Below are 24,008 nucleotides of genomic sequence, written 5' to 3' on the forward strand. Positions count from 1 at the left end.
CCTGAAGCTCATTTGCGCCTCGGCTAATGTCGTGACACAAACTGATTGGGTTTTGTCGACTCATAATGAAACGATTAATTAGATAAAACACACTTAGCGAAAGCATCGACTTATCATTTTAATGATGCCTTTCATTTGCCATAACGGTCGCTTGAAAAGTACATATACGAGTATATGTTCCTGGACATGCTGTTAATTTAGATTTTCATTTGGATGTACATATGCGACCGAGCATGGTTTTCCATGAACATACCGAAACCTTCACAATACGTCAATCCTTTCCGTGTTGTTGAACCTTTCTTAACACTTCATTAAAATCACTTCTTCGGAGATAACTATCGGATCACGCCAAAAGACTTGGCTGTTGAAAGTCCAAAGGCGGAAGCAGCGATCGTGAACGTTCTCCCGCACGGTAACGTGCGTCCCGAATTACAAGCTGATTATTGACCGCTAAAGCCGCGCACATGCCGGATCGGGTAGACGCCTTTTGCCGTAGACACATCGGAACATGGCGGCGATGTGTGTTGCGCAGGGTCATTGCCTTAATTAAATCGCGCGTCCAGCGCGTACGGATCGCCATGTGCGCTTAATGGAACTTTTATTAGCCCCGTCAACGAAGGGGTGTGTTTTTATGCAGACCAGTTCAATCGTTCAGTCTCAAGTAAGATATTGCGCCAACGGTCGCCACGAGCCGCGCTCGACAACCGATCGGGGGTGAGATCGGTGTACTTGAAACGTCGGGGTGGGCTCCGAATTCTCATCGAACCGCATCGGAGATATCGGACTACCGTTCCGGAGAGCCCTTTACCGTTCCCGCTCGCACGCCGTCGCACAAGGAAACCATGTGGCACAAAGTAATTTTTAGTTCTGCCGCGATTCGTGAGTGTGTTTTCGAAATTGCTTCCAAATCGCAATCAAGGGGGTGGGAGAAACCCCAAACAGCTGACAAGCCACCCCAAAGACACACGTTCGCGTGCGGTCCGCGTGGCACACGCGTTAATCAACATCCGCAATTCTGGGGTGTTAACAAAGACGACGCCACCACGTTGTTAGCCCCGTGTGGTTAGAGTGCCAGGCTCGTAGAACCGCGTCACCCGCGAGAGGTTCTATGCAACGGTTGAAATCGAAAATCGGTTCCCTGCAAGGTCGTACCAGAATTGGAAAGTAAGAACGGGGGTTGGCTAGAGCTCACAATGTCTTTGGTGTGCATTTTCTTCCGCAAGAGGTCTAAATGATTCGGAGTCAATGGACTATTAATCATCAGTAGTTAAGAATTGATCAAAATTGGATTTATGACTAGCTTGACGCCCCGGCTATGCTCGGCGAAGAAGGGGTTGAAAAAATAGTTATGGTTTTGACACTTTACTTGAGAGTTATGTTTCTTTTACAAGTTACAATATCGGCATATTTTAAATAGTTGATATTACATCGATTTTCCGGTGTTGTATAAACCCTGTTGTATAACATTGATGTATATACCTTGACATATCTGTACATGCTTTTATTGTTTGTGTTAGCAAAACTGAGTTTCAGTAGTGAAATTTAAATGATTTTATCAAAAACCAGTGATCAAACAAATCTTTAACAACATATGCAGTTCCTAAACTTAATGTGTTGAAAGTTTCAGAATCGAAGGTTCAGTATTGATCGAGTTTTTAGTGTACACTGGAGGAAACAAGAATAGCACCACCCTGGTTTTTGACAATATTTTTTATATTTCCATAAAGTTGGTGCTTTTTCGAGTTTGGTACGTTATTACAATCAGTTTCACAACTTTCCAGTGGATTACGGTCGCATGAATGAGGGCTAATAACGTTAAAATCCAATAATTCATGAAAACGGGGAGGAAATAAAAATAGCACCACTTTGGTTTTCTGTTCAGCAATTGAAGATATTCTAACAAAACCTGAATTAAAATATAGTTTATTAATTTTATTAGTAAATATAAGAGTATTTGTATCTAATCCCTTCAATACGCGGTGATTTGGAGGTACATAATACATTTTTTCAGAGAGTTTTGCTCATGATGCTCCCAGCATTCACGAATACGAATTAGCACGTGATTGTTGCCTAATTTTTTTTACATTTGAAGTCAACCACGATGACCATGAATAGGCCAAAGGCTTTTTATGAGATTAGGATACAAAGACCCTGCTGGCCACCTTGATAGCTCCATTCTTATGCTAGGAATCCAACCTGTAGTTTACATCAACTCATGGAATCCGGTATATTTTTATTAGAAAACGAAGTCTAAGCTCATCCAAGTTTAATTTTGTTCAATTAATCTTGTTTCTAGTATATCAAACTTCATTCTCAGTCAGATGCATGGCAAGGTAAGCTTTTGTTGCAGCGAGAGAGCTCCCCATAGCAATGGTTTAACACCACCAACGTTACAGCTCATTTTAACACCAGGTTCTTGTTGAAGATCTAGCTAAAAGTATTGTCAATCATGTAGGCAACCAAAAATGAACTTTATATCACCTGAAAAGAACTTTTTTTCATGCGTCGCAGCAACAAATATACCGAAAAGTGAGTTTGAACCGTTTCAATGCATGTCGCTCTGTCATGTTGGACTTGCGGAATCTTTCTGGCTACATGTAGTTTTCCCCGCTCAACGTAATTGACTGCAAATGTCTTATTGGTAACTTAAGTTGAATTCTGCACGATTTAGAATCACTATTTGTCCCTGGTTTGCTCCTTATTTATAAATTATTCGCATATCCATCTCCGTAAGCTGGGTTTTACTCCAGCGTTGGTCCTTGTGGCCGTCGTTACCGGAATGTTTCATCAACCCTACTGCTATGATATGTAATCGGAAGGTTTTTAGACCGATTTTCAGGAAACAGCCCTCTACTACCATGCTCAGTTTTGACTTTTAGCTCGGTTTTAACGAAGCGATGCCGTGATCTGACCCATGTCTTCTAAATGACTTGGAAAATCAAATAACACACGACTAATAAAATTTAATTTCCATAGTTTAGGTTCCATACTAACTACTAATATCTAAAAAACTCGTTTAAGATTATTAGTTTTTTGAATATCTTCAATTGCTGAACAAAAACCAAAGTGGTGCTATTTTTATTTCCTCCCCATTTTTAGGCTTTTTCGATTTAAATGGTAATTCTCCACATTAAAGCGTCCGTAATCCACTGGAAAGTTGTAAAACTGATTGTAACAACGTACGGAACTCGAAAAAGCTCCAATTTTATGGAAATATAAAAAATATTGTCAAAAAACAAGGTGGTGCTATTCTTGTTTCCTCCAGTGTATACAAAAGTCCATGCTAAAAAAAACTAAAATATGTAATAGATTAAAGTTGATGCACAAATTTCCAAAAGACTTTTTGATGAATAACATTAATGTTTAATCTCTTGACAAGTAGGACTGGGTAGGTTTTCCATCTTTTGAACTGTTATAAACTATTTATTAAATGCATCTTCACACTGTATATAAATTCCTGTAATTATCATTCGAAAGCTTGAAAATTTCAAAAAGCACTCTACCATTAGCCAGACCACGAAAAACCCATTTCTTTTACATTGAAGGTGCATTCGATTTAAAATATGCAGACCCTGTTTTCAAGTACACCATGCTCTCGTTTCGCGTTGATAACCGATCAAGCAAAGACACACACAACACACACGCTTCGGTCGGTGGAAGTCGTTCGAGTGACCTTAACATACCAACCGCCCACTGAAAGGGTGGCCCTTTCGGTGGCCCACTTGTAACGCATCATTGACCAGGAGCGAAGGCATGCCGCCGCCACCGCCGCCGCCACTAACGATGGTAAAGTTTTCCGGAAGAAAATCGCTACGTACTTCCAGCAACAGGCACGCGCCAACCATTTTAAGAGTCGCGCTCGATCAACTTTCAGCTGAGGGTTTGTTTTTCATTAAATCCCTTCCCTCTGGGTTTCGGTTTCCTCGCTTGACTGATGCAACTCGTTACATTTCTCCGTAGGAAATGGAAACTCGCCCAGTAACGCGCAGGTATTTGGAGCATTCCGTTTTCCAGCCGCTTGCGAATACACGAACGCCGATGATGGAGGAGCGTCCGAAAGCTAGGCTCATCGTTGCAAAATCGAAACAATGTCCAGACGGCCGACGAGGACCGACGGCGGAGGTGTAACGGAGTGTGTAATCATGGCATTATTATGTCATTAATCTGCCTACCCTCCGAACAACTTCGTTGAACGACCGTTCTGTCAAATGAAGGGAGAGACCCGCGCTTAAAGCTTTCTCGATCGACGCCACACAAACCCATGTCCATCGGGAGCCTTCGGTCTAGTGTGTTCCAGTTTTACTTTTTTTCTCAACCTCTCCCGCGGTCTGCCACTCCTCTCTTTTGCTTGAACTTGGTGCGAAGAATGTAAGAAATTTTGATTAATTTAAAACGCCCCTAAATGGCCACCGGACTCACCTAAACGCACTGGCGACTTGCCTTCTTGAAGCAGACCCGCAGACATCGTCAAAGAGGCGCGGGCGAAAGTCATAACGATTTGCAAATCACTCTCGAGCTGGACGCGTTGAGCGAACGTGAATGTTAGCTTTAATGAGCATTAGCGTAATGTGAGTTGTTGCTCATTGATTTGTGTCTTCAAGCAAAAAGAACTGCCAAAAGGTACATCGGTACGCAAGTAATGGTGCTTTAAGTTGTCATTTTAAGGATTAATCCAACTCTTTTTTTGTTGCTATGGATTATTAATCGATTTAATTGGGATGCGAATCGATCAAGGGTATACAACTTCCAGTTTTACGATTTATTGCTCCTACCTGAAAAGTATAATCTTTTTTCCGGTTGATATTGTAAACTGGGAACGAGTTTTTAAAACCTAAACAAACATTGTTAATTTCCGCGGCGAGTCACCACGCGTAACTAATGACTTTAATTATATCTTCGATCTCCGTTGCTCAACCGAAATCGAATGGCTCAAAAATTGATCGGTATCTAAAATGAAGAAGAAAAAAAACATATATGAGAGGCCTATTACAGCGCGCCTATAATGAGAGCGGCGTCCAAAGTATAGGCGACGGGACACGAAATTTCAAGCGCACACGCATGACTGACTTGTACTTGACCGATCGCAATAAATCAATCGCCAGGAGGAGCGGCCCACTCGCCTGGGTGTCATGGAAGCCCTCCCGACCGGGGACGAAAAAGAGCGAAACACATTGTTTGTTGCCCACAATGTTGGGCTGAAGAGGTTTTTGGAAGGTGCGTTGCCGTTTTTTTTTCCTTCGCGTGTTGTAGTCGTAAATCATAAATCGATATCCGTACCGTACGCGAATTGATCCGAACGAGCCTATTTGCCGGAGGGTATTGATCGGTGTCTCCCAAGGTGGACCGACTATCTGTTTATTTTGTTTGCCCTTAAAAACCTTATCCAACATACGGTGCGTAATGTTTGCCGAACGAAGCGGTAGCTTATCTGCGGAAGTACGCGGGGAATCGCGATTAGCAACCGGCTTTGGTGATGCCCACGCGAGAGGTTTGAAGTACGGGCGGAGAATGACGGATTTCGTGGAGGAATTCGGGGAAACTCCCCGCGGTCGTATTTGGTTTAACTGCGCGACGCTTTCCCCCGGTGCATTTGGAAGCATCCTAAAGGTGCGATAAATGCCATTTTTATGGTGCCATCAAACGAACTTTTCGCCGCGGCATTCTGGGGGTTGCGCTTTACGAGCGCCGAAATGGGCGCCGGTGTGCAATGCAGATGCAGAATTGCGCAAGCCCTGGTAATTGCCATGCACGGTATGGTGCCCCGAAAAGCCGCACGGCTGCACTTTCTATTGGTTCACGCTGTTCCAGGCAGTAAAGATGCACACGAGCTCTCCCTCTCGAATGCGGTTAATCGTTAAAAGAGGGTGTTAAGTAACGCTAAAATCATGGCAAGCTTTGACATCGATCGATGTTAGGCAATGATGTTTGATGGAGAGTTTAGAGAAATAGAAATCGAAAAGATTTAGCTAACTTTACGAGCGGATTCGACAACCACATGTTGTTTCTGGTGTTTATTGCTATTTTCAACGCAAACTAAATAGTTTTCAACGACCCTTCATTCGACCGCTTCCGGTATTGTATTGTTTTAAATCAGACTGCCGTTGCAGTTGCACGTGTTACCACATCTTACCGTATTTTGCGTTGCATTTCAAACGCCATCCCGAACGCCTTGAGAAGGTAAACAAAAAAGCATCCGCGCCGGCGTCCTGATAAGCGATCCCATGCTGAGGCGTCGGGGAAACCCAAACCGATTGATAACCTTAATCAATCGGACGTGCGACCGATAGAATCGATGCTAGCTCCTGCGCCGTGGGTCAGAACGTCGCGGTCGCTCAGTGATGCTCAAAATGCGCTGCACGCTAGTTCCGGGCTGGTGCTACATACCGTACGAGGAGAAGAAGCTGATCGCGTACCTGGCTGGGTGCGGGACGACGGCCTGCAGCGTCTACCTGCTGACCATGGCCGCGCGTTCGTTAAGTTTTGACAACCAGAGCAGGCCCTGTTGCTTCCAGACCAGTGGTACGTATGGAGATTGAATCGCGATTCCGCAAACATGAGCTTGGAACCTCTAGAGACCTGTATCAACAGCGTTCACCCTCGAGATCACACTGGTGGTAATCTTTTCGATCGTGTACCTCGTCATCGGAGGAGCCTTCTTTTGGGGCATTTGGCGCGAGCAAGCGCAGTGCCTGCTGCCCTTCCTGTGCTTCCTCATAGCAGCGACCGGGTTCCTCGGCCATGTGCACATCGATTGGATGCTGTACGAAGCCGGCATCGGTGAGCGCCCGTTCGGCATCTTCGCCTTCGTTTGGGCAACGCGTAAGTTAGACCATCGACGAAGTTTGCGTGGTATTCGCTTATCAAATTCTATTCCACAGTGGTGCTGACGTTTGCGAGCACTATCATTTTGCTGCTTTATCGCGAAATGAATTCGGGAGTTCGGTCGAAAAAGGGCGATTTCGAGGTGTTGTATAACAACGAGAAATTTTAGCAGTTAACTTATGTGATAGAAGAGAGGAAACCGTATCTGGGATGTATTTTTTATGTCGATGTGAGGTCAAACAAAATCAATCCATGAAGAATAAATACATGAGACCTTCTTCATGGATGAAGTCATTCATGTTTTTTTATTTAATATAAGTTTTACTAAAATCACATTATTGACACTAGTTTCGTATCAAAGGAATATAGATTAATTCAAAGAATAAAGAACAAATTGTACTGAGAAATTATATTTGAAAATGTTTTTGTCAAACAGTATTTGTTAATTTTTAGGATGTTTTTAACTTTTTTACAAAAATTTTATGAAATGTCATCAGAAGGAAATTGTTTCAAAATGTATGATGTTTTAAAAAAAATTCCATGAAATTTTGCATAATATCTATTTCCTTAAATGTCTGATATTTCTACTGAACACTCTACTGAACATTCTTTATGAAGTCGTTTGAAGATTGGTTTAGTCTGAGGCCAAAGTTATGATCTCACATTCTATCGCTTACTGTTAGCCTAAGTGTGTAACAGAACGTTAAAAAAAACTATCGTTTAAATCTTGGTCCAATAAAAATTTGTCTTATGGTCATAAAATGCAGACGGATTAGTTATTTACATTTTCACCCTCAAGCTCGACTGTACGGTAGGTTTCACGAACCGGTAAAAAAAAATCCGCAACTTCCACAATCCTAGGGCAGTACGCGGTCGGTTATCTACCTGCCACGACTAATTAAGGCGCGCTCGACAACTGACTCACGAGTGTCGAGGCGATCCCCGCAGGACATTCCCAGCGTGCAGTAAATCTGGTACGCGCAAAAGACACCCAAACGCCATTTTCTAATTGCCAACCCTAAACCGATCGGCCGGCCATTTGTTCGCGCGGCGTTAATAGTCGTTCTCACCGTAGTATGGAATGCATTTTTACTACCACTAAAAGGAGTAGGGGGAAAAAAACACGCACAAGAGCCGCCAGCGGCTAAGAACGTTTGGGGTTGCCTACCGTAATTATTAGCGCGGCGTAATGTGCGTCGGGCCAGGATAATGTGGACGCCAATTTTCGAACCTGCCCACGAATGGGTTCGCTCGCCAACTCTTTTGGTAGGGCACATGTGTGTGTGTATGTATGTGAGTGTACGGTTTTCAGTTTTTTCAACCCCTAATCTAAAACTAAATACTCGCCAGGTTGAGAAGAAATTGCTCCACAAATCGTGTCTTTTTCGCGAGGCAGAAAAACCAACTCGTTCCCTTTCCCCTTTTCCCGAGCTGTCTCGTTTTGCATCGATTGCAGCTGCCTGATAATGACCTCGCATCACCAGAAGTGGTAGTGGCGGCCCTAAAGTGGGCCCACGGTTTGTTAAATGACTTTGCTTTTCCAACGTCACCCTTCTGTGGCTCTTCGCCGGTGCGAGCAAAGGTTCGAAATGAGCTCGTGAGGACAAAATTTTCCACCCCATTCGAGCACCACAAGATCGATCGATGTAATATTTTCTATCGCCGAGCAATCGATCGCGCCGAACCGCTTGCCCGCACTCTGAAAGCCTGCGTTTTGATTAACTCACGATTTCTGGCCGGTGCGATGGGTGCGTGACGAGCGAGGTGGGGGGAGGGAAAGGAAATCCTAGGTTTGCAATTTCCAAATCGGTACCGCTTCGGCACGGATTGATTCCGAGCGCCGCGACTTCGATTCTGCTGACCCGAACCGGTATCGAGACGTCAAAAGGCGAGACATTTTTGGAGCATTCATGGCAAAACATGCGCCGTGGCGCAAGTAAACTGCAAGCCCGCAACTGTTTTTGGGGTTGTTGGTGGAATAAAATAAAACTACCGCACGTGATTTCTGCCTCAGCAGGTTGTTCAGCAATTCCATCGACAACTGCTGCGTGTCGGTGTGGCGGTCCCGGTCGGACTTCCTTCCGCGCACGGAGGAAGAGGAAAACCACCCCCCGAAAACTATAACTTCACCGGACAAACAAGCCTCTATGACGAGGGTGGAGGGGGAAGGGTACCAACACGGCGGAACCGTCCGCGGCCGACCTTGCATTCCGCGCCGGCAGCCACAAATTGGTGAAGGTATGCTGCTCCGGCAGTCTGCTATGCTCGGTGCAGCACGCACCCTTGCAGTCACCAACTTCCCACCTAACTTTGGGAGTCGGGCGAGGGGGTTGGGTGAGGTGGCAAACTTCACCCACTCGCCACCCCGGTGCGCGACGGTTACATCCTTGATCAGCTTTTTGTAACGGCGCTTGAGGAAACTTCAATGCGCGCGCCGAGGTCCGAGTGCAGCTATTAAGACCCAACTCCTCCTCTCCCTCCCACCCCACCTCCTCACGTTGCAGCATACCGACCGACCATTCCACCCGACTGCACCAAAACACCGCTCGAGGAAAATACCGCTGATGGATGGATTTTCTCTTCCTCCGAAACTGTGCACCGACCGTGTGCTTTTCCTTTCCGCGCTGGGAACCCCCTCGAATTTCTCAGCCGCATTTTGGGAAGGATGTTTGTAGGTCGTTCTCGTCGCTCGTCGTCGGTTATGTTTACGGTCGTTGTTGTTTCTTCTCCCATCCCACCGACGGCTCAAGTTCGCTTAGCCGGCCGTAGTTCCAAATTCAATTTAACATATTTTATAACATCCGCCTTCCGACGACGACGACGACGACGACGTCGATGGTGGAATGGGGCAGCTTCGCTAGTTGTTGCTTCACGCTCGATTCGACCGCCTGGTTATGCGAAGCATGTGTAGTAATAATACTACCGTGCCGATATTATGTACGATCTCAGGCGAATGCATTGCCCCTTCTGCTATTTTTACGTAAACGACAGCAACAATGTGGTGGTTTTTTTGTTTTTTTTTTTGAAAGAAACATAATAAAAAAGCAACTAAATAGATCACCAAAACGATTTCACGCCGGAGCGACAGAAATGGTTCATCAGGTCGAGGTAAAATAAATAAAACGTTAATTCGAAATGGAAAAATTCAATCCACAAACCGAACGACTATATTGAGTTGATTAGGAAGCATATTTGTGAAACTTTGAGAGAGAGAGAGCAATTTATTGACATTGAGGCTGTAAATGGAACGTCTTGGGTGGAAGTGATCTATCCGAAGTTTATTAACACATTAAATAATCAATCAATCGACTGCCTTTTCGGTAGTCGGAAAAAAAAGAAAAAAAAGGAAAAATAAGCCAAACAATAAAAACCGATTTTTCACCACCATCATCAATCAGTTATGCGCTCGTCGGATGATGAAACATTATCAATTCTTTTCCCCCAACACCACCAACACTGGCTTCCTATTGAAGAAGAAGAAATATGGCCCGTCCATAAGGGTGCGCAAACCGCTTCCAGCTCGACGGTAGGTTCGGTTCAATTATAAATGTGTCACTCGGCTCGGGTTGTGCAAATCCATTTCCTCCGCCATGTTTGACCACCGTATCAACACGGCAATTAGTGTTGACACATTAATTAACGTGCTGCGGTGGCGCAATGAGCCTCATTAGGTCGATGGTAGAACAATTCTTCGGTGGCGTTCGGAGTTCTTACGATCGATCCCGCGCCGGCTATTATTTCGCTCCAATTTAGATGAGTTTATCATGTCGGCAAACCGCAACAGCAACTGAAGCAACTGTTGCGCGTGTTGCGAGGGCCCGACAGAGTCTACCAGGGCACAATGTATGTACTGAACAAAATGGCGACATTTCCAAACCACACATCCCATCAGTCGGTTTGTGTGCTTTGGTTGGCGCTATCGCTATGCTTGCCGCTAGATTTCTCACACCACGTCGCGTCGCGACTATTCTAACGACTCTTCCCACCATTACCGCCCTTTTGGAAAGACACAAACGGTTTGCAATCGAAGCCGGGTCGGCGTTGAAGGGAAATAATATGGAACAAACAAAAAAAGAAAAAGAGAAAAACAAACCCCCCGACAATGCACACAATGCATACCCATACAATGCCAAATGTAGGGCAAATGCATCCAAAGACAGCACCTGAACGTAACGCTTCATAACGTGTGTGTATTTCCAGCGCTTTGCGTCATGCGGGGTCGGTGCGGGCGGGTTGGGACGGGGTTGGTCGGGAAAACGTGTCGTTGATTAGATTAATCTCGGCTCACGACATCACCTTAATTAGTGTAATCATGGGCTACTGGCAACCACCCGGTCGACCCTTTATCTTCGACGCCCACCTCCTTCCTGCCCTCCCCGCGTGATCGTGGTGGTTTGTAAAAACGACGTTTCTTAGCCAGCTGTTAGCCACCAACGTCCCGTTCTTGGCTGCAATTGCAACGACCGGTCAGCCTTTTCGCTTGGAAACGTCCGTTCGCGAACGTTACGAGCTGTCTAAATCATTCCGACGCCACCTGCGCACTAACCAGGGTCACGGGGAATACACACAACGACGGTGGAAGGAATTTATGGCGACATGCCATAAACCGAGCCCTTTCACTCGATAAACGACAAAATGCGTACCCATTGCGTGACCGTTTAGGGAAGTTGCTTCCCACTGGGGAGGAGAGGGGGGAAAAAGCCAAACCACACAGCAATGACCATCCGGAGACGGAGACGGAGATTTAGTTTGGTTTAGTTTTCACATCAAATGTCGTAAAACATAAACCGGCGTCGAGCACAAATTACTTTCCCTGTGGTCGCGCATTTGTGGCCGCTTTGTTGTGATATCCGATCCGATCCGTCCACGGACTGTTTGGCTTGCGTTGCATAAGTGCGGTCCCGGTCCGGATATGCGCCTCCGGTTTCCCACGCGCTCGACCAACTGGATATGATTTGCTTCGTTTCTTTCGGCAAACTCTCCGGAGTTGCTGTAAGCTGAGGTAAAAACGGCAGTAGGCGGCCTTGCCGGAGTTAATCCGTTCGCCAATTATGACCATGACATGAGTCGCCGGAGTTCACACCGAATCTCTTTGTGGCAGAACACGGCGGCAAATGGCGTCGGTTGATCGGTGAACGCTAAGGCTCTTAGTCCGCTTCCTTCTTGGCAGGTGTACAATCCATACCGGACCGATTGGAGCTCGCAGAAACAACGAACCGCCATCGTGACGCAGGTTAAATCACAATATATCGACATAGATCGTACGGTGGCATGTTTGGTAGTCGTTTGCCGAGACGGGGAATTCACTTTACCACTTCACTACCATTATCTAATTGTTCTAGATCATCGGTTTGCGAATCAATCGATAAGGGCGCCTACGGACAGGATCGATTTTATCTAGCTGAGTGTGGTTGTTAAGAAAAAGAAACGAAATCTCAGTCACTATCGACCGCCGAGCCGGAGAGCTTTAACAGGAGTAGGAGGAGGTCGTAAAACCTTAGAACGACCACTTAAATTACCATTCCAATGTCGCACTGGTGGCCACCGGTGATCGATTATCTAGCCCATACCATTAATTTACGAAGCTATGATTAAAATGTGAACCCTCCAGCGTGGGGCCAATCCGGCTAGGTGAAGCAAATGATATCCGCTCAAAATCGAACGGTCGCCATTCGGGAGACGCAAAGATGGTGGACAACGAGAGATTGAGATCTCGATCGCACAGTGGACCATTCCGATCTGGCGGAAGCATGTTGAAATCGCGAGCCGAATCGGATCCTCCGACTAACGCACGCAGTTGACACGTTCAAAAGTGTGGCCCTCCGGACCGGGGCTTGTTAGGCGCAAGGGACGCCAAACCGATCAATCGCGCCACTAATTGATTTGTCACGCATTGCGATCGAGCGTCGATATCGATTTACTTAATGGGCGATCGGACATGCGTTCGATTGGGTCACAAGGAGGTTAATTTGGGATGTACCACAAGTCCATCGAATACGCGCTCGATTGCGGTCGGTTGGTAAGCGTTAGATGAAGACATCTGTGGAGCAAAGTAGACCCCGTTCGTGATAAAATCTGTAACATGAGTCCTCCGACTAGGCTGGTGTTATTGGGTTTATGATGAAATTAAATTGATTTGTTTGCTTGAATTTCGGTTCGGTATTGGTCTGATTTCTGGGTCACATTACTACATCAAGAACTTTAATATATGCAATGATTTATGATAAAGTAATGCAGACAAATTTATTGCTCCACCAGTTCCTCCAATTACCAAACACAACGATATTACCATTAAAGCTATAAGCCAACGATACAATTTTCCTTCGAAAAATCGTATCGTTGGACAAATGCAAATTGGACAAATTGAAACACTTTTTTAACCAACAAACGAGGGTCTAATGACCAAACCATGTTATCTATGACAGCTTTCCATGCCGACCCATTCCCAGTCCGGCACCGACTGGTCTTTGAAGTTGTACATCGAATGTTCGCATCTGTTATGGACACCGTGTAGATCCTCCGATTTCTGACGCTATCCAACCCCGGATTCTTATGACGCTGGGTCGCCATCGGCACCGGAAGCGGCCGGAACTGTCAGACCCTTGTCTCATTATGTCGTTGCGTGGGCAATGCTTGCTTCCAGAAATACCGTCCTAGCCGCTCTTTTTATACATAACTGTTAAGGCGGGTGTATGGAGATTGAAGTTTTCGATAATTTTGCTATGAAAATTAATATCCTGTTAGCTGGAATATTACGTGGCATCTGTTTTGATTACCCTATTCTTATAAGACGCAAACATGGGCTTGAATGTTAAAGACTGATTGTCTTAGATAAATGGTTTGACATCTACCATGTGTCGTGTTTTCCTCTAATGGTTTAAAGCAGTCCCCCCCTACAACGCCCTTCCGGGAGCGACACTTGGAAGAAATCGTTCGTTACCTGAGGCGCAAAGCAGCTCACATGTCAAGTGCAAAGGTATCAATCATTGTGGGAATCGCACGAACTGCAGCACCAAGCGGCAGCTAGCAAGCGCCTCCGGTAATGAGAACCACAAGCTTCGACCCGCCCAGACACCACGGTGTTCTTTGTCTATCCTCCTCCGTCCCCGGTCGGAGGTTGAGGTGTGGTCGACGAAGTGATCATAATCGCGTGAGATTCTGCCGTTTCTGTTCGATCGAGAGCCACGCCACGGGGACCGAAATGTCAAGTCATTCGGTGAGCAAGCGTACTGGATTGCTTTCAGATTTTGCAGGCACCAGACAAAGGCGGAAGCTGTTAGGAGCCTCTCGAAGCGGCGGAATCGCAATGGTGGCTAGCACAATCAGTGCACCTGTATTGAACGAGGCTTCGAGCGAACAAAGCAAAAGGTAAAGGGTTCGCAACATTTCGTTCGTGTGAGCAGGTGAGTGGCGTCTATGGTATTCGCCAAAATTGCTTTTTGGTAGGATTTTGGTTTTGATTGCCGAACGGTTGGTACCACTTCCCGGATGTCAGCCTGGCTCCTGCTGCGTGTAGATTCCTTTTTCAAATAAAGCACACAATCTTTTCAACGAGCTGCTGACAGCTTAGGCACGTGGGTATGCGAGAGTCAATGTCACAATTTTTTGCCACAGATTCCACAAGGAGGAACACGAGCCGGACATGGTCCGACACCAAAGGTGCGGTTGTAAAATTCTTTTTACGCCTGATCTCTTTGCCAACACATGACTTCTGTTTCAAACCACCCGCTGTCTTAGCCTCTAAATCTTATGCTTCTTGTAGTCTCCTTCAGTGTACGGAGAATGTTAAAATGACTCATGATATGTGTTGCGTAATCTCATCGGGTAGGTAGGCCGTGTCTCATGTTTGAGAAATCCAACACTTTACGATAATCCATCCGACAACGCCGGAGTCGACCGACTTGCGAAAGAAATTTAGACATACACAAAAGTGTTTTACTGAAGGACATCTCCCTATCTAGGCTATCCGATAGGACCGACTTACTTTTCCTCGAGTTCATCATAATCCCTCCCAAGTGGTCCCCATTGGTGGCGAAGGCAATAGCAATCGGTGTTGCGAGTGGGAGAACCGAACCCGACCGACGACCTTGGTCGGTTTTAGAAGCGACGGAGGACCGTGGTGGTGTGACAACTTTTACCGAAAAAATATCTACTAAAACAAAAACACTGCGGCCACTCGAATGTGGACCGGTCTGGCCGCTTGAACCTTCCGAGTCCGATAAAAAGGAAGTCAATCACGCACGGATCCCCAGCCCCGAGTGCGGCACGTATGGTGGTTAGTATCGCGCGTAAATCGGATCGTAACAGACGAGAACTCGTTTAGCCCAAGACTGATAATCATGCCTTCGTGATCGTCAAGGCTACCTGCCGGTGTGCAGGTGCCGGGTTGAAGGAAGCGGAGACACCCGGATAAGAGGGCTCGTACGCCGGTGTGTACCTCGCAAACCCGGTAGGCCGTACAGTTTGGAGTTTCAACTTTCAAAATCTGAGAAACGGCCGAAAATGCACGTCCCCCCGGTTGGATTCCATGGGCCGCCAAGCACGCCGGACCACTCCATTTCCACTTCCACGCGGGGCGGCTTAGGGGTGCAATGTCAACAGGTCTGTACAGTCTGGGGGTTTCAACGCCCCTCGAGACCACCGTTGCTAGGGCCCCAACGGCGTCGCCAGTGTCCTGCAAGTGCCGTCGATCGGATGCCGGTCCGAGAGAGCGCAGGGAGGGGGGCTACCGAACGGTACTTGCATGGTGAGATATTTTAGAGGGCGGTCACTGGAAACGACATTCTTGATCACAAAAACTCCTCGTGCAAGAATCGTGCGAGAGCAGATTTAAACTTATTTCAATAACCTGTAGCGTTTGGGCACGTCGAATCTTTCAAACGACCTTGTCCACGGTAGGTGGAGTAGAATAAACGACTGTCGGCTCAAGCATGGCTTAATTTTGTGTAATCGATGATCATAGTTTACGACTGGAAACAAGGCGATTTTTAGCTCTACAATTTAGGCGAACCTAGAGCCAGAAAAAAAAACCACTCGAAATCGGAAACCAATTCATCTTGAGTGCGAATAACATTTTACCTGTTACCTGCTCTTATAGACTTCAAGATTGCCATTGTGGGGATTCATGCATGAACTTCACTCTTTAAATACATTCTCGATAGAGGTTTAGAGTATAAAATAAAAACACATAACAAAAACCCGGAAATTATGGTAGATTGAAAGCAATGTGGTTGATCAACTTTCAACATACGTTCGTCACAGAGAGTGACAGATTTGCTTTGGCCGGTTCTAATTTCGTGCAGATTTTTGCAAACATGGCTATCAAGTTTCCTAGATCTACCTACTCCACACATGTGTTTGGACACCATTTCCTGATCGATCGGTAAAGGGAAGTTGTGTAGACAAATTCATTTTCATTACTTCCTTTCCTGCACTCCTATTTCAAACCCTCACCTTCAAACATATTTACGCAATATTGGATAAATGGTGCCTTCGGGGAAAAGGAAAAATTAGTGCCTCTTTGGAATCGGTAACTCATGCTCTCTCCTGAACGAACGAACGAACGAACGAACGGACGCACACGTTCGGTGCGCCGTTTTTTGTCCTTTGCATAATTTATGATCCTTTACAAAGCTGCGAACAAGCACACAATTAGCAGCAATTTTCCCCCGAACACGCGGCGGCGAGGATGTATGATTTATTATTTACAGAAGGCACAACATCAGTCGCGCTGCTTTTTCGCGACCGAGTTTAGTTCGGTTCGAAAACGGCACAAAACGCAGCGCATGGTGCATAAGTCATATCCTTGCAGGCACGCAGGTCCACCAAACCGCCAGCGTAAGGTTCGGTACGGTGGAAAGCAATCCGCACGGTAAGTTAATTATGCCACCCTCACAGCCCGCCGTACCGAGGGCATTATTTATTCAGACGCAAGAATCGGCCCACGCTCGGAGTGAAGGAAGATCTTTTCCCGGGTCTCGGTTCGTAATGTCAGCCCGCAGAAGTCCGTCCGATGAGGTATATTGCACTCATAATTACACCGTGTGTCCCTGCGAGACGCACCGGAACGGTGGAAGGTAGAAGGAACGGGGTTGGAAAGTGGTAAGTCCTTACGATTCGCTTTGTGCTCGTTTCGTTTTAATTCCCCGCAGCACGAGTATCAGCGTGGCTAATGGGGGTCCTTTTAATCACCAGCAGGCATGCTTTGAATCAGCTCAGTTGTCGACCGAATGATTGTTACCTTTGACGAACGGGTCCTGGGTGTGGTTGACAAAAAAAAAGAAAGAAAAAAACAAGATTAAAAACAACCTACACCAACATTGTCCGATACCGTCTGTTTACATTTGCACCGCAAATAAAGGATCTTTTTTGATTAATCACTCCGCTAAATCGAACGCTTTACCACCAGTCGGTCGGTAACGGTCGGTACTGAAATGAAGCAATAAACATTTCTTTTCGGTTCACGATCGCTCGGGGCAACCATGACCGATGGAATAGCGGCCATCGAATGACGCATAATGTGGCCCAGTATTGACTCATTTCCATAAATATTTATTGCCCAAGTGCAGGGCAGTACGCAGCATGGTTTGACATGTGTTTTGCGAATTTCAAGGAAATTATCTCTTTCCATATCATTAGCCGATGCGAAAGGATATTTAAATTTCATTCATTTATTTGACTTAAATATTGTCTTGTGCGATTACTATATTATTTTGAATGTAATCGATCAAAGCGTTCGAAAAAATACTGCTACAACATTTCTGGATAGGATAGCGGTACCAATAGTGGCGCATTTACTCATGTAACTAACAATATGATGTAAATTATAAGTGTCAAGAAAACAATATTTTACATATTTATACCAATTATGAACGAAACACCATTATTCTTCTGAAAAGTATCTGTTTTCACTTTTTAAAATATTGAATATATTTTGTCTGTTTTTTTTTTTAAGTATAACAGAACGGCAAATTTATTCATAGACCAATGCTTTGCCATGGTCATAAACCATTTGCCTCGTCCCTTCATAAACCAATGCCTTTTGCGAGTGATTATTAGTCTTACGGAAATCATTACATACCTGATAAATTCTTAAGAAATCCGGCAAATTAATACAAGCTGTTCAGAAAACATTAGTAATGAAACCTTAATTTATAACGGAATGGGAAGATTTATCTTTTGAACACTATGTAGAAGATTGAAGATTATTTCATACTAGAGCAAATATCTCTATTGTATTTATTTCGTCATAGACCTAGGATTTCGTGACATCCGAGCGCTAGCGCCGGTTGGAAAATCATCCCATGAGCGTCGAGACTCACCACCTCGACGGCGTGGGTTCGAATCCCATCCGATACCGGAACTTCCCCTGTACGAGAGGACTGACTATCCACGTACCATAGGGAAAAAACTCATAAGCCTTTAACGGTCAGGCATGGTCGTTACGCCAAGAAAAAGAAGAAGAAGACTTAAGATTTTATTCCACTTCAACCACTATTGGTACTAAAACCACTGTAGGAGCACTACCCTATCGCAATTTAAAATTTTAAAACTAAAATCTTATTTAATTTAATTAATTCATTAATTTAATTAGGCTGACTCTGACAATCACCTAATTTTATACGAACATTAACATTATCAGTTACTTCCGTTTTAAGTCCTTTCGTTCAAATTTATTTTTATTTCACAGTACAAAGTCAATGGACAATCCGCTTACATTGTATTGTATTCTCTGCCCTCATTCGATCTCCCATGTAGTTTTTCCTTTTGCTAATCTCGTAACCTTCAGAAAAGTGACCCCAATTTTGTTCAAATTCTTGCCTCCCGCACAACCCGTGCCAAACTTCAGGAACGCGTGGGGAGTTGCAAAATCAATCCGTCTGACCACCCATTGTGATTCCCATCGTGATACAGTTATCACGCCACAAAACTGCGCCTACTTCATCACTCATAAAACATGACCGGTACAAATAGTCTCCCCGCTGTTCCGCACGGCCGACCAACAACTTCTAAACTCCCGGGCGGGTGTTATGGTGGCTTTTGGCATGAAAACCTTCTCTCCCCCCGTTTGATTTAGTGTTCATATCCTCCCCTTGCCTCGGGAGCGAGGTTCTGCGGTGGAATTTGCAGCCGGAAAGCAGCGTGAGCAACACGTTTCACACCGCCCGGGAGGGTCCACACTCACGGGGGCAACAATGTATGGCTGGTGTTTCGCTGTGTGTGTGTGTGTGTTTGTCGCCCTACAAAGTTACGGTTTCCTGTGTGCGAAAAAGCTAAAAACACTCAACCCTCCCCCCACCGCCTGAAGGTTAACAGCCCTTTCCGACGGTTGGAAGGTCAGTAGAATAAATCGATATTTGCCGGGAGTTCCCTCACCGCCCGTCCCCCCGCTTAGCCTGCTTGGCTAAATAAACGGATCCATTTCTCAGGGTACGCCGCAGGGCAACGCTGCTGACTAACCACCGCCCAGGAGGAGGGCAGGAATGCTAATTCGAGCGAGCGATTTATCTGGCGAAACCCATCGACACATTTGCGATAGGCGCGAACGACAAAACATGGCAAAACAACAAACAACTGGAGCACCGCTCCGGCGGGAAAGAATTCCATTCACAAATCATTTACGTGCACTTGGAGGTTCTGGTGCACGCTAAAGACTGCGCTTTCGGGTCGGGCCCGCTCGGTCGCTAATCAAATCGTAGTAAAATCGTAAAATTAATTTCCATCGATCAGCATCGGATCGATGGGTCGACAGTCACCGATCACTTAAACGTTTAACGACACAACGGGGAGTGGTGAGGGTTGCAGTTCCTTTTTTTTCAATTCGTACTTGCCTGCGACTTGTCGAACTGACGGTTTTTCGAATTTGCAATTCGTTCCGTTCTCGATCGGATGATTGAAGAGTGCATTTATGCACCTCGAACTTGCATGCGACCAATGTGCGAGCTATTTGTACTCGTGGGAGCAATGTAGACTGTTTTGTTTCTTTTTTTTTAGGTAGAGGATAAACGTTCGCAACTGAGGTCACCGATCCACTTATCGGATCGGCAGACATAGCGCCCACCTGGGACCATTTTTCGAGTGTCGCCGAGTGTCTGCAGCGTGCAGCTTAGCCGGAGTGCGGTAAGCGAAGGATAAGCAATTAGGCTTGAAGTGAAGCCTTTAAAACTCCCTCGATAGTGGGAAGAGGGCGGGTGATGGAATGAAGGTGTGAGAAACATGCGTACATGCGGCGGTCAATTTGTGGTTCGAGACGAATTTTACTGGATAGAACACGATATGAACCTTCAACCCTTGATGGGCGGATGAAAGATCACGAAGGTGGAAGTGTGTGAAACCAAGCATAAAAATGGTTACAAACCTGTGCTTGAACTCCTATTCTCCCAACCTATTTCTGTGTTGGCTTTTGGGGACCCAACCTGAATTCTTCACTGGTGGTTATAGATCTTACACGAATCTGATTGGTTTTTCTATGGTATTGGTATATCTACTTCTATACATCTTCTTCTTGGCGTAACGACCTCTTGGTCATTCCTGCCCGTTAAGGGCTTACGAGACTTGTTTCCCTGTTGTACGTGGATAGTCAGTCCTCTCGTACAGGGGAGGGTCCGGTCTCGGTTGGGATTCGAACCCACGCCGTCGAAGTGGCGAGCCCCGACGCTCATGGGCCGATTTTCTAACCGGCGCTACCGCTCGGCTGTCGCGGACCCCTAATACATACCCCGCGGACTTCTATACATATTCCTTTGATATTAAATATTCTGAACTAAACTGAATAAACACTCTCCGTGATTTTAATACTCTTAACTAAGCCTACTTGGTTTTCAAGATATGTTACATTACGAAATATTGCATTACGCTTCTCAAATTGTTTTCTTTTAATGTTCGATTTTTCAAGAATTTCAAGTTGTCAAATTATGCATTCGATTTTGAATTAAAATATTAGTAACATTAGTAAACGACATCATACTTCTGAAGCTGTAAAAACTATAGACAAGGGAAACACGACCTTGAAAAAAGTTTTGTTAATGCCTACTTTGAGGATCCTTGCCGAATTTTCAAGCTGAATTCTTTCGAATAATTCAAATATTCCCTGGTGATCGACGTTGGTGTGTTAGTACAAATCATTAATATAGGGACGTTATATTAACTTATTTTTTCTTCTTTGACGAATTAAAAATTTAAGTTTACTATCTGTAATGAAGTATTCTTTATGATAAAACGTTCAAGGGTTAGTTAGTGCACCACCAGCAGACTTTCCTGGGTGCAACTTTTCTCCTGTCATGAATTCTAGACGCGCTTGTCAAACGACCTCTCGTCACTGGCGTCTGGCACTAGTTTGACCGCCGTGTCACCTCAGCGTCACACTCTCGCGACGATAAGATGGAAAGGATAGGCCAAACGCCATGGAAACCTCCGAGCTTGGCGTGCAGCGGCCGCCTATAACTGGCCGCTTGAGGCTTGAGGTTACGGGAGTCACGATCACCGAACCTTTTCACCCCACATTAAACGAGAGGACCTCGGTGACCGTGGCCGTCCGTGGCGTCTTGAGGCCACGGTGCCGCGGTTTTGCCATTTTTTTTTTTATTTTCTAGAGCAACGAATCCGCACCCTCCAAAAAGTGACCGATGTGGCGCAGCTGGTGGAATGCGTACGGCTGCGAACTAAAATAGCCGCGAGCGATATCATACTTTATGCTGCGCAGAACTTAGCACCATCGGTCGTTGTATGATTACGAGCAGGCAAATGGAGCACGTCGTAGGTGGAACTGTTAAAAAAGGAGGTCAAAAACGAAGGTCAATTCGCTGGCGATTCGAGAGAGCACCGAAGAGCATAAGCATCGGGTGACAAGAAAGCGGTTGCGGAATTTATGCGGGATACTATGCGAATCGCTGGGATCGGTGGAATTGGAATGGAGTGGAACGGATTCGGAAGGTCAGTCGAAAAGGCTTTGATGTAATGCGAGTGCGCTCGATATGACAGACGGAGAGGGAACAAAACACGACTCGGTCATGTCAATCGCAGCAGTCGGATTAAATTCCTTCATAGCAAAGCAAAGACAAAAAAAAACCAACACAGTAAGGCTCATTAAACTGAGTACTCGGCGCCCATTAGTGGGAGATAAATGGGGTAATAAGTTTGATAATAAACACTTATCCATCGAAAATGGCCACTGTCGAACCGTGATTTTAAAACGGTAGCAAGTGTTGGTACAACAATGAAGAATATTGCTGTTTTCAAAAACATTGAATGACGCTCTAAAATGTCATTTCGTTTTATTTTATATCGAAGTAATTTTTTCCGAAATGAAAAGTAAAACATGGTTTTCGTTTATCTGTACATTGTAGAGAAGAATTAATTCTTTTTATTAACCAAACCATGCTTTATGAGCCGTTGCTTCGTGGTTATCTTCTTACCAATAGGAATTTATTATGAGAAGATTTTTCATTGTCTTATTCTTATTTTGCACTTAATATTTGTATACATTAACGTGCATCCGGCTTGGGGTAACATCAATAAATTAATAAATGCCTAGCAGGAGTGGAATTATTATGGATGGTTTTAATTCTCTACTCCTTTGCGCCCGGAAGCTGCTAACACGTTACCTGTTCGGTAGGTTCAGCAATTTCCTTATAGAGACGCCATTAATCGCTTGTTCAATTCTAGTGCCTACGAGGCGCGCAAAGCGGAACCAAGGGGATTAATTTATTCCAACAGGCTACAAGGATAAAGAGATTTTAATCCGTACCAGCACAGATTCTCTTAGTGTAGTAGCGAGCAGTAGCTCATTTTACCGCATAAAAAATTAGACGATTAAAAATTCCAGCGCTCATTGTGCAATAGAAGTAACGTGGAAAAAATCCTTCCAAGCTTCGTGCGGGGTCGCTCAAGTGGTTCGCCCAAATTTCGAAAAGGTGCGCCCAGTCGGTGACATGCGCTCTAAATACGTCATTCAAGGGGACGCCACGCCGGACAGCACAGCCGGATACGGCATCGGCGGGCGAATCCCTTCACCAAAAACTCAGCTAGCGCCCGCCTAAATAAGAGGACCAGCATAATTAGTGCGCCGCGCGGTTGTATTCTCTGAAATAATAAAAGACAAGTGGAGGCAGGCACCGAAACCGCCCGACTCCATTTTATTCACCTTCAGTCGGTATGGTTCTTTCCTTCCCCACCCCAGTGCGCACTGGGTGCCGGGTGGTTCTGACACCCTACCCCCAGTGCCTGCGAGATCTTGCTTCAGTTCAGTTCGCCAGAAGCGAGATCAACCTTGTGGCGGGCGAACTGCCGAAAAACGACGAAAGCGAAAGCGGCCGCCGCGAACGATGATGGCGAATTTGGAAGCGAAAAAATTGCCCCACGGAATGACCCGCTAGAAACCTGGGAAGGGGAGGATAGTGGGCGGATGGGTGTGTTGGGCAGTGACCGTCAGAAGGCTGACGTGCATTCGCGACAAGGTTTGCGCTTGGATTGGCAGTAATGTAAAGAAATAAGATACAATACAAAAAGTAGGTGCGGATGATGAAGGATCGTACCAGTCCGTATAATTAACGAAAAAGTGTGATAACTGTTTAAAAGGGTTAAAGAAAGGTTCAAAATCAATGATATATTAGACTGAGTTAGAAATTACTTGCTGTTAGATTAGATTCATTAAGGATACTTCACGAAACAATATTCATACAAACAAATACAAAAGTATTTTTTTCAAAAAACCAATTTGTATGTTAACACACATTTATAAAGTTTATTATTTATATGAAATTTTCTTTATATTACATAGCATAATTTTTCCCTAAAAAGAGTTTACTTTGCAAAAAGAACCATTTGCAAAGCAAACTATTAAATGAACGTGGTTTCTGAAAAGCTCTGAAATAGATATAAAAACCTTGTCTACGGGCTTCTACAGGAAACCATTGCTTAGCTTATGCACAATAATCCACTTAGAAGCCATTCAATTTAACGATACTATCTTCCGGCCGAAGCCCACAAGCATTCACCAAAAAACCATAAGTCAATGAACGGGATGCTGAGCGAAAGAAATAACCTCCCCGAGTGACTATTGAAGGCATTCTTCGGGCCAATCCGCTTTGTGCCGACCCGACCCCAATGGCCACACGGAACGTGAACAAATTGGACCAGAGCGTGCCTTGGTGGTCGATCATGATTTATTAGAATTTAATTCAAATCTA

The 24,008-nt window shown here is 45.2% G+C and overlaps 1 protein-coding gene across 1 annotated transcript; it reads left to right on the forward strand.

Moving 5' to 3' along the window:
• Positions 1–6,347: 6,347 nt before the first annotated feature.
• Positions 6,348–6,991, forward strand: LOC131282156 (uncharacterized). Its single transcript, XM_058311558.1, has 3 exons — positions 6,348–6,519; positions 6,589–6,819; positions 6,879–6,991. The coding sequence occupies exons 1-3, from the start codon at positions 6,348–6,350 to the stop codon at positions 6,989–6,991; spliced, it is 516 nt and encodes a 171-aa protein (XP_058167541.1).
• Positions 6,992–24,008: the final 17,017 nt, after the last annotated feature.

Source organism: Anopheles ziemanni, chromosome 2 (genome assembly GCF_943734765.1).
Source record: "Anopheles ziemanni chromosome 2, idAnoZiCoDA_A2_x.2, whole genome shotgun sequence".
Lineage (NCBI taxonomy): Eukaryota > Metazoa > Arthropoda > Insecta > Diptera > Culicidae > Anopheles > Anopheles ziemanni.

Coding starts and splice junctions, on each gene's coding strand:
- LOC131282156 (XM_058311558.1), top strand. CDS start 6,348: ATGCGCTGCACGCTAGTTCCGGGCTGGTGCTACATACCGTACGAGGAG. Junction 6,520..6,588: donor CTGTTGCTTCCAGACCAGTG/GTACGTATGGAG, acceptor CTGTATCAACAG/CGTTCACCCTCGAGATCACA. Junction 6,820..6,878: donor CGCCTTCGTTTGGGCAACGC/GTAAGTTAGACC, acceptor TCTATTCCACAG/TGGTGCTGACGTTTGCGAGC.